The sequence below is a fragment of the Poecilia reticulata genome, linkage group LG19, assembly GCF_000633615.1.
Source record: "Poecilia reticulata strain Guanapo linkage group LG19, Guppy_female_1.0+MT, whole genome shotgun sequence".
NCBI lineage: Eukaryota > Metazoa > Chordata > Actinopteri > Cyprinodontiformes > Poeciliidae > Poecilia > Poecilia reticulata.
In genome coordinates this window covers 15,450,066-15,461,016 of record NC_024349.1, presented here as the reverse complement: position 1 = coordinate 15,461,016, position 10,951 = coordinate 15,450,066, and the positions used below count along the sequence as shown (strand labels likewise).

At 39.1% G+C, this 10,951-nt stretch overlaps 1 protein-coding gene across 4 annotated transcripts; it reads right to left on the bottom strand.

Annotated features, from left to right (window-relative positions):
* Nucleotides 1-39: 39 nt before the first annotated feature.
* Nucleotides 40-7,727, bottom strand: tekt3 (tektin 3). Of its 4 annotated transcripts, none has more exons than XM_017310646.1 (10): nucleotides 7,651-7,727; nucleotides 5,422-5,502; nucleotides 4,719-4,777; nucleotides 3,390-3,975; nucleotides 2,673-2,756; nucleotides 2,523-2,593; nucleotides 2,278-2,421; nucleotides 1,504-1,726; nucleotides 684-838; nucleotides 40-275 (listed from the first exon to the last, which is right to left on the bottom strand). In XM_017310646.1, the coding sequence occupies exons 4-10, from the start codon at nucleotides 3,957-3,959 to the stop codon at nucleotides 59-61; spliced, it is 1,464 nt and encodes a 487-aa protein (XP_017166135.1). In that variant the 5' UTR covers nucleotides 3,960-3,975; nucleotides 4,719-4,777; nucleotides 5,422-5,502; nucleotides 7,651-7,727; the 3' UTR covers nucleotides 40-58. The 4 variants fall into 4 exon arrangements, with proteins under 4 accessions (XP_017166135.1, XP_017166137.1, XP_008435493.1 ...); XM_017310648.1 differs by having other exon boundaries at nucleotides 3,390-3,972; XM_008437271.2 differs by lacking the exon at nucleotides 5,422-5,502 and having other exon boundaries at nucleotides 7,651-7,669.
* Between the last annotated feature and the right edge of the window lie 3,224 nt (nucleotides 7,728-10,951).

Below are 10,951 nucleotides of genomic sequence, written 5' to 3'. Positions count from 1 at the left end.
TTTAATTAGTATGAATAACCCTTATTTAAATCCATCCTGGTCATTTGAAATTCTGTTTTTATGTGTACCCCACCAGGCGCGGCAGGCTGGGAAAGCTCTTTCGCATTCCCATGCACTTCTCCTGGTCTAGAAAGAGAGAGTGGGCCTTGATGGACAGGTCATGCTCCAGAGTCACTTTTGTCTTTACCAGAATCTGCAAAGCGTTTTCTGCCTCCATCAGTCTCTCTTGAAGTTTTTGGATTGTGTCTTCAATCTCTCTCACCTCGCCAACAAGCCTGAAGAGTCAAAGACAGACAGACAGATAGCTTACCAATTATTTTTTCTTTTAATGAAAACGTAGAACTTCACTTCAGCAGTATAGTAGGAATCTATATTTACAATGTATATTTAGTTGACATGTACAGATCGCATATTTTTGTGACCAATTTCCAAGCTAAGATCCTATAAAGTTCTGACATGTTGATAGAGTCTTTACTCTGCTATAATTAAGCAGATACTTTCTGTTTAACYAAAACAAGATTGATGTTTTTGATCCTTGATTTCTGTTAATTCTGATTATTTTCTACTTACAGCCAATAAAACACAATGTTTTAGTTTGGAATATTACATGTAGCCAGTAAAAATGTATCTGTAACTAAAGCAACTGCTCCAGAGTTTGATTAGAATTAGCCCCGACTCTTTACCAGTGGTGTGGGTTGTCTCTGCAGAGCTCTACGTTGGGCCTACGTGTCCTCTCCTCGAGCCGAGTCTGGGCCACCTTGAGTGGGTTCTCCTTGTCTCTTAGGGCTTTCTTCAGAGATTCAATCAGCATCTCGGTCTGAAAGATCTCCTGTAAAGTCTGGTTAAAAGCACAAGAAATTACCAAGATACAGTAAATACAAAAACAATCTCTAGATCAGGCAGTCAAAGATGAGATTGTCTTGTATGCAAGTTTTACTGCCAGGTACAAAAATGAGGAAGATTCAAAGGAACTATTCATTGTGGTGCTTATAAATAAATTTACTATGAACAGTGTACCTGATATCACAGCTGCTGTTAGTGTTGAAATGCGTCGAATGAAATCCAAATATAACTTCTCGCTACTCAGAACAGAGGGACTCAGTGTCAAATATGCCACAAATAACCAGCTGTCTCTTAGCATTATTATGTTCTGAGAGCTGTTCTAGAGTACAAATGTACATATTCCATTAAAGGAGAAACATTCCCTGCAGGCCTTGCCTTTTGAATTTTTCAGGCCTCTTTTGCAGATAATAAAATAAAGATTTACGGTGGTATAATTTCCTGTTTATATTAGAAAATATAGTGAGACCGTAAGTGAATTTGTTCAGTTTTGCTTMGATTTTTTCCAACTGTCTCTATGAGGAAAAAAAAGAATAAAACAACAAAATTATGATGATAATAATAACTAAAAAAGTAAATACAATTTTGGGAAAAAATAGACTTGATAATCGGATGAAWCTTTGGTGACCTATTTAAATAAAGCCATGTAGAAAYTGTAAGGACCTTAGCTAGGTGTGCCTGCAGGTTGTTCTTGGCGTCGGCCGTTTCAGAAATGCGGTTAGTAAAGGCGACATTGGCGTTGTTGAACTGGTTCCACATTTCATTGGACGTCGTGTTGAGCAAGATTTCTATCTCGTCCCTGAGCTTGTGAGAGTTTGCCCGTTCGCTTTGGGAATGCAGGATGTTGTCGTCTGTGAATTTGGACCACGTGTCTGGCAGAGAAACTCTGGCAAGGAGGAAAAGAGATGCATACATTTATTTTTGGTTGCTATTACTGTATGTGTCTTTGAAGATGAGATTCAAGCATAATGACAATTGCGAGCCGCTTGTCTGCTATGTACAAATAACAACAAGCTGTCCTCAAGTGTGATACGTAATTTCTTGAAAGAGTTTGGAGCAGTAGTGAAGGAAAATGATCTGGCATTCAACCTTAAGACCTGTTTTAAGTGTGAGGAAAACATTGTGCTCTCTCTTCTMTGATGGATTATTTACATCCTTCTTTATCTGYGATTTAAAGATTATGGTWGAGGAAAAAAAAGCAACAMAATCAATATTTCTTTGTCTGATTAGCACAACATGGTCACATGTTTCCCAAAGTCCACCTATATGCATTTTAGTAGCCTTCTTAAGTCAGTCAACCCCACGCTAAAGCAGCATAAAAGGCTGTCTTGGAGAAATTCAGACAAGYGAGCAAGTGATCTTAAATGATTGTTTTAYGGCTTATAGCTAATATTTGGAATAAGAAGAGTAGCCTTTTATCTTCAAGCCCATACTCACGAATGGTCTATTCTGTCGATTCCTCTATAATAGCCAATACCGTCTGATGTGTTCCTCAAATGGTGGCACCTGYCATCAATCCTCTGAGCAGATACCTTGTCGCTCATGTCTTTTTCCAACTCGTGTTGGGCCGCTCGATTYGACCTTTTGAAGGTAGAGATGAATCATAAAATCAGTTGTTATAATTGTTGTTGAATTTCTAAGCAGATTCGTGTTTTATTTTTATCTTTTTTTTTWATCCTTACGCCAGCTGGGCGATGGCTCTGTCCAGATGGCGCCTCATCCTCTCCTGACATGACTTTATAACCTCTACTTCCTTTCAGTAGTACAGGCAGAGTGTAAATTGTAACATTTACATTTAATAAGGTTGGTTTGGGACCTGAGACCTGTTTTACCTTTATTAGATCTTTTTCKACGTCGTCGTGTACCAGGTCGATGGACATCCGCTTCTCTCTGTGGTATAAACATTCTTGAGAGACCTATTAACAGAATCATTGTGACTAAAACAAGCTGGGGAGGTATTATTAACTTGGGTTTTTGATCAAACGTGAACACGTCCAACATCTGGCTTGTCTCGAGCAGGTGAATAACTGCWTGAAAATGCTGGATAAGCACATGAAGTGTCCTATTGTGAAAGTATAATGCATGCAYGAGTGTTGTCCTGTGTTTCAGGTGTGCTCTAGTTTCAGTTGCCTGGAGAAACCTCAAAGAAAACTTTCTGCCACATGATATTAGCTTTGCAAGATATACATGTCATTGGATCTTGAGTTGGATCAAGTTGACTCACTACGGGTAATGATCAGCACTCTGCCATGGCAATAAGGTTAATCTGCCATGGCAATAAGGTGGCCAAATTAAACACTTTATCTAGAAAAGGCACTGCAGCATTTTGCAAAGGTAGAATAACTACAACCATTTTGTTTCCTCAAAGAAAACTTGTAAAATACAAAGGATTACATCAACTGACAACACATTTGCCAATTTACTTATATTAAGCTTGAATCAGAGTGAAACCTTCATAAAACTTTTGCAACATGGCATTGAACGTAAATGAATTATTAGTACATTTAAATTTGTTGTGGACCGGTGTGAATTATTAAAACCATTCTAACCTTAAGAGGCCCYTCGGTCTCTGCTAAGGCTCTCTCCAAYCTTTTTTTCACTTCGCTGAGTGCCGCTATCTCCGTCACCAAATTGTCAGTCTCATGGCTGAGCTCAGACCTCCAGAACACAATATCATTGACCCTTTCTGCAATGTTCTTGCTGGTGTGTTCTTGCGTTCTTCTGGTGAGCTGCTCCTTATCCTGCATCAGCCTGATGGTGTCTTTCCTCAGCCGTTCCGCGCTCTTCCGTGAAGACTCGGACTCCCGGTAATTGCTGTGGTTGGACTTGTACCAGTCGTCCGGGGTGTACCGGTTCGTCAGCATGGTCCTGTTGGAGGGGTAGAAAGTGGTGTTGGCTCGGACCAGATCAAAATGATCCCGCTGTGTGGAGGAGGTCAGAGGGAGAGCGCTGCTGTTCTTGTAATAGCTGTTTGTTCTCCACATATTGGCACTGGGACTTCTCAACAAGGCCGGCTGAGTGTTACGATAGCTGGATGCCATGGTGGAGATGGCAGGGAGGAAGTGGCTGGTTTTTGGCCGAGMATAAGTTGTCGTCAGAGTTGATCCGAGCAGCTCCATAGCTTCCTCCTCTCTACTTTGAAATTGCAGAAAAAAACGTATGTGAAAATGTGAAATATTATGAAGGTTTAAACATGTCATGAATTACGTGAATGAAGAAATTTATTAATAAAGTTTAAAAGATAAACGACAAAGAAACACACAAGGCAAGTCAATGATAAGGCTGTGGAAACTTTTCAATCAGGATTGGGTTACATAATACTATCCCAAGCTTCAAGCATCTTTAGTAATGGTTGAATATCATCTGCATAGCTATGATTCAATGTTACTAAATGTAATAGTAATTTGTTTTAAAGGGAATAATTGTTTATTTTCATGCATTTGGAAAATGCATTTTCAAAACAACAAAAAGCAACTTATAAATGAGGATTTAAAAATGCATTTAAAATCAAAGTCACAAGGATCTGAAGTCATTGTTATGTCATTGAATATCTATAATAGAGCTACTATTATTTAACAGTCTTTGGTGGGTGTATCCTTTATAAAATCTGACTAAAATATATCAAAAAAAAGGAAACAGTTACTCATGAGCTGCTTTCATTCTAAAAGCTTCTAAATAAGCAGAGGTATCGGTATATAGTTTCTTTGGAGTTGTATCCAAATTAAGTTTTGCTTATGGGTTCATCCTCTTTATGTTTAAAAAACACCAGAATAACAATGCTTCATACTCACATTGACTGTTCGAATTAAAATGAATCTTCAAAGGTGTTAATAAAAGAAAAATAAATCTAGGCTACCAACAAAATCCAAAAGACTCACCGAGATGATTGCTTGTCCTCTTGTTCAACAATGAGCGGCTGGCACCCTGCTGTGTACACCTGAGAATGAGTTCAAGAACACAATAAAGGTGAACCGACATGCATAATAGATGAAGACGTTTGCAAGTCATTGATTCAGCCAGCCAATAACGTTGCACAGTCATGGTGTGCAGGAGCTGAACAAGATTTCTGTTGACACAGAAGCAGTTGCCATGGGTTACTGCAACACTGAGCCAAAGGACTGATTGTTTGTTTGTTTGTTTGTTTGTTTGTTTTATACTTAAAAGTCTGGCTGTCTGAGTCTTAGTAACGTCGTATCCTTGCATTTCTTTTTGTTTGTCAGCCTTTAAACATTTATTTTATGTTATGCTCAATTCTAGATGTTAATTTAAATTCAGACATACAACTAATTTAGCAACCAGTTTACATTGTWGGAATTGATTTACACACCCAGAATATTTAATACAACTTTAATCTTTTTTTACTGATGATTTTTATTACGTTTCGGTTCTTCTGTAATAAATCTAAGTTTTATCCTTAAAGCACAGGYGTTTACTTATTCTTTGCTTAGCATCAGGTGTCTTAGAGTCATTCTGAGAATCCAACGCTCTGTATGGATTACAGTCACCTRTTTAATCTTTTATGTCACAGGAAGAGTGCACACAAACCCCAGTASCGCAGAATAGTAATCTGTGTTGTGTTACCTGTCACTGCCACTGGGGTTCATTTACACTAATTGGTCCTGATGAGGTATATGGCCGGTCAGACAATAGTGTGGTTTTCCSCTGAAGAGACAAGTAAAGATGAAGTCAGGAGTTTTTCATCTGGCAAAAATGTTTATTACAGATTTGTGAGCAGAATAATATATATTTGTACAGCTGATTAAAGGGCTACTCTCTTTGTCTGACTAGTTGTGCATCAAAATTTATATTTAGGTGGTAAAACATTTAGCCATCACTTTCTCACCTCTTAAAAATGTCCCTGCGTTCTTCCCCCAGTTCTGAGAATATTCACGTTAAAAGTTACATTTTTATGAACTGTGTGACAAATGACAACAGTGAAATCATTTGAATTACATAAAATCATTTTTCATCTATTCATAGACTGTAAATATTACAGTCTGTATAATTGACATTTATCTTGTAATTCAATAATTCAATTAAAATCTAAGCAGAAAAAAAAAAACATTGAGTTTATTTTTTAGTGGCATGGAAAAATTAAGCGTGACTTAATTATGCAACCCTTTTGCATCCACCAATTTAAATTTGCACAATAAATCATGACGCTCAAAATTATTATAGTATTTTTGTTTTTAACCTGGATATGTTTAGGTTTTTCAGAATTGAAAGACATATATTTGGCTCCACTCCTGCATCTCAAAGCATCACTTAACATGGAAAGGTTGCAGAAGGCCACAGCACGCATACCTCCGATCCTCTGAACTCAACCACTATAAATACGCTTTAGAGGAGCAGAAAAAAACCAAACACTCGTATGAAATTCCTCCCCCAGATGGAGCTGCAAGTGACCGCCTGAAAAGTGATTCCCGTTCGATCTTCCACTGGCGAARGAACGCTAGAGACGCCTATATATACTCCTACCGTGTGATTCGAGACAGTATGTTGTGAATTACTACATAGGGGAAATGTCTGAGGGAGCAAGCGTGCTGTCCGCTCCACTTAGAGCTGGCTGACATAAGGGGATTAAACGTGTAGAAAACAAGCGTTTAAATGAYCATCTCGACTCAAAGATAAAGTTCACCCAAGGCTTCTCAATGTGGTTTTCCAGACTTGTGTGAAGTGTCTTAAAAAGGGAAAATGAAAATATCACAATTGGACGTTTAAGCCGTGTGGTTTTACAAGCTTTGGTTTAGCATGTGTGGCTTTCTCAGTTTGGCTTCAGTGAAATGTGTGAATCTTCATATTTGGACAGAAGAGACGGGGAAGAGGATGAGCAGTCACGATGGCGAACTTGACTTTGATGAAGTGCAAACTTAAGAGATGTACAAGAGACGTACAGGACTTCTCATAGATTTCAGATGTTTTTTGGTTTTTTTTGGAGGGGGACACATTTTTTGATGCTCACATAAGATTACACCCATTCTCAACATACCTTTTCCACATTTAGCTGCATTAGAATCACAAAATTCAAAAGTCCTGGGACATTTTACAAATTACTATACCAGAAAAATTTAAAGGGAAATTATCAAATTATCAAAACAGTCTGGTAAGCAATCTGGAGTCAATGTTTTCCAAAATCATCCTTCACCACCGTTACCAATTAGGTTTTTAAGTATATTTTTTACAAGCTATGCATATTGTGAAACCGGTCCCTTTTGTTGCCCATCTTTTTTGCAGAATAGCTTAAACTCAGTTTGATTGGATGGAGAAGGTCACAGGTGTGTAATTGGATTTCGATCTCGACATTTACTGGTCCTTTGAATGTGCTTTGATTTCATCGTAGCTCTGACTGTGTTTAGCATCATTGTCCTGCTGGGAGGCGAACTTGTTTTTCTTCAAGCCACATCCCATAGCTTTAGGGCACGATTGTAAGTGAGAGTTTTGTGAAGTGTTGTTTTTTTTTATTATTTGTGAGATTTAAATGTGACTCAAATGAGAGTATCAAACTTTAGTCGACATTTTTGTTATTTCAGCTTGTATTTAGGTAACAAATACACACAACTCAAGCCCATTACAAATCAGTTTCCCTTCCACTGACCTTCCATTTTTCTGCTAAGAATAGATGCGAGGAGGAGGTCAGAGGTGTTTTTTAAACATTTCCTCTCTGTGAAAAGAAAAGTCCATGTGTTTTCTCCGGGTGTTTTCACTTTCTTACCCACCCATTCACGCACCTCCCTTCACGCTTCCCGCTCGCTCATGTGTGCTGGCTACTCTACGACTTCCTCTGTTTGAGCTATTWTTAGCAGTACTCACTCGCTTCTATGACAACACTGTTCCTGCTGCTGAAGCAAACTTGTGGGTTTTATTTTTGGTCTGATTGAGTAAATGACCCACTGGAGCATCGGGTTCCTCTCATGAATTGTAGATGGAGCTGTCGATGAGGAGGGCGGCCACACCTGGAGAGGAATACAGGAGAGGAAGTGAACCGTTTAATCTGATGACAGAGCGAGAGATCTCATGCTGAGATACTCTTGCATCCATATGGTAAAATCCAAGGAATATCCTGGGCTCCTCCTCAGGATTATCATGAGAAACTCATGATAATGAGTTTCTCTGAAACTCATTATCATGTTCCTCTCATTGTTATTTTTACCAAGAAAAATGGGGAACAAACCTGAAATTTGTGTCCTTTTTCAGAGAAATCTCAGCCAGAGTAATTCATCTGTGTATCTGTGTGCCCYTCATGTGCATCCTGTAGAATAGTTGAGCTATACTAATTTACATGCATCATAATTATTACACCTTTTCCTGTTCAGTTGTCAGTTTTGAAGCTCAAGTGAAAATGCCAAGCAGAAGATAGTGGAGAAAGCAACGTTGCAATGTTCCCTAAGATAAGAGTAGTCATAGAAAGYATCCAGATCAAATTTAAATGCATGGAGTGAACAAGTACATTGCAATTTATCAAGTAAAGAAGAAGAAGTCATTGACAAAGATGGTCTGGTCTTTGATCACCATGAGACTGATCTATTATATTTACGATTATATTTCTATTTGTTCCTCAAAGCTACASCCKTCGTGGCTCCTTAGACTGCAGTGGACACTGAGGGCTCCATTACATTACCCACACAAAGCAGGAAGAAATGGATGGCATATTAGCCACTCAGACGGAGGAAGCAGAGACTGGCAGACTGTCAGGCAGCAACTGACGCATGCCAGACCTYTCTGCATCCCAGCACTGTGGTTGATGCACACMCTTCTAAAAGCAAGGAAGCGTTCAGATGTAGATTTCCAATGGTTTTTCCCACCTTCTCTTGTTTTAAGTGGTAGCATTCGGCACGATGCACTTGTCTTTTTGTAGGTGTCAAATTGATCGGCAAAGATGAAAAAAAATCCTCTTTGAACTTGTCCAATCTGCTGACTCACTTCTGATATTTCTTTATTTTGTAACATTAAAACTGCTCATTCTTACTTTTGATCACAATCTAATCTGAAGTGTATAGATAATACGGCGGTTCAGAGGTGAAGGCAACACACGTCTGACCAGACAAGCGATAGGACAGACTGGTGAACTTTAGCCTCCCCCCCACTCAGCAATCAAGGCTCACAGTCACAAACTTCCAGAGTAGGATGTAGGGCCTTGAATGCAGGGCTTTGTCCAGCCTATGGTCATCACATTCCATCAGAGCCACTCTGCGGCGTGCAGCAAAGCGGAGGAGAAGAGTATGGCAGGACTGGATACGAGAGAGAGAGGGAGGCCCAGCGAGAAAAGAGAGGCGGGCTGAATTTTCTGTCAGAGAGATCCTTGGGATTGTGTTTAAATTGTTACGTTTCTGTTCCGTCAGTATCAATAAATCTCTTCCCATATCATCCAAGGAAATTTGGGTTTGTTTTTTCTAGCAACCCTCTACGTCAAAGCAAGCTTGTCTTTGTTCAAATTGTTAATCTTTGGCAGTCTTTTTTTTTTTATGCACTTTTGCCTATGAGAAAAAAAAGGATGTTCAGGTTTTGATGCTTCTTTGCTCGAGTCGCAGTGTGCTGCTCGGAGTGAGCTCTAACTGGACTGGCGGTTGTTAATTCAGCTATTTTTGGCCAAACGTTTATAAAGGGGAGAGAGGTCTGATGTTTCCATGCTGAGTCAGGAGTTGAATTATTCACCCTGGACGCGTGTTGTACTCTCACACTCAGGCCTCCTCCTCCCCAAATTAGGGAAAAATGGAGCTTGTTCTTGCAATCAAGACATGACAAATGGGGAACATGAACGATGGGAACCTCAGATGGTTTCGCAGTGACTCAAGCTCACGCAGAAGAATATCTTGTGCTTTAATAAGGAACAAAAGAGTCAGCGTTCCTCGTGTTTGTGTCATTTCAGAGCGAGGGTGTGAGATGTTCAGCATGTGGCTAGTGTATGTGCAAAACTCTATCCAGCATCAGTCTTTAGTTGTTGCTTTTTTTCTCCTCCACTCATCAAACTACAGAACATATCTGCCATTCTCTTCTCCAGGCATAAATTACCTTCACTTGTAAAGTCTTCCTGTAATGCAGCTCCCTTTGAGATCTTTTTATAGCCGGTTATAGTCTGTGTCGTCTCCACGAAGAGGTGCTTGTCAGTGTCAGTGGGAGACTGCGCAGCTGGAAACGCGAGTWTTAAGAGTAATCGTGTGCTGGGTTCAGATCTCATATCTGCCAGTTGATTAACGCCATTTAAACAGGATGTTATCAGTCAAAGAGGAGGCTTGCTGAAAATAAAACTCCTGACACCTCTCGGTTTTTTTTTTGTGCTTTTTTTTGTGGAAATAGATTACCACGAGAAGCTTTTTGTCTGGGAATTTATTCTAAAACCTTTCGAAATGTATAACATCTGTGAAAAGCAGTTTAATAAAATAATAATAATACATTCTCACCAAATGTGGGGCCTGTTTGACTCCATCACACTCCATTCTGGTGGTTGATGACTTGTATTAATCACTTAAAATTTAACTCTAACCTCTCATAAAAAAAATAATAAATAAAATCACCAAAGTGATTTCATTTTAAACCATTAACAATGGTTTAAAATTATTTTAAATACCGTTAAGAATGGTTTACAGCCAAATTAGGATAGGTTCGCATTTGAAGTTTTATGTGGAAACCTTAAACTGTTCTCAAATAATTCAGGCAGGGCTCTCAAAAATCTTCCTTAGCTAAAAAAAAACAACAAAAAAACAAAGATTCAGACTTTTCGCTGAAAGGCGGATAAAACAATGTCTTTCTTGTTCGGAGGCATTTCCAACCTCTGTTCCCTCCCTCAGATTCTGGAATACCAAACAGCTACTCTACAGCTCCACATAAGCTCACAAATTGTTCTCATTTTCCCAAATTAGGACTCGAACAGAACATCGCTATAGACCATCTGAACATCATTGGAATTCAATTACGTTTCTTTGCAGCTCAATACTCATAAATCTGTTGCAGTGGGAATGCTGTGTGCTACTGGCATTTCTCCACCTTTTTCAATAGTGGACTGATGGGTGTCTTGTGGATCACAGACATGGCCTCCTTTCAGTAGCAATGTGAAGCTTAAACGGATGGGGCAATTGAATGTAATGGCCAACATGGTTCCTGTTTGTGAAAGTAC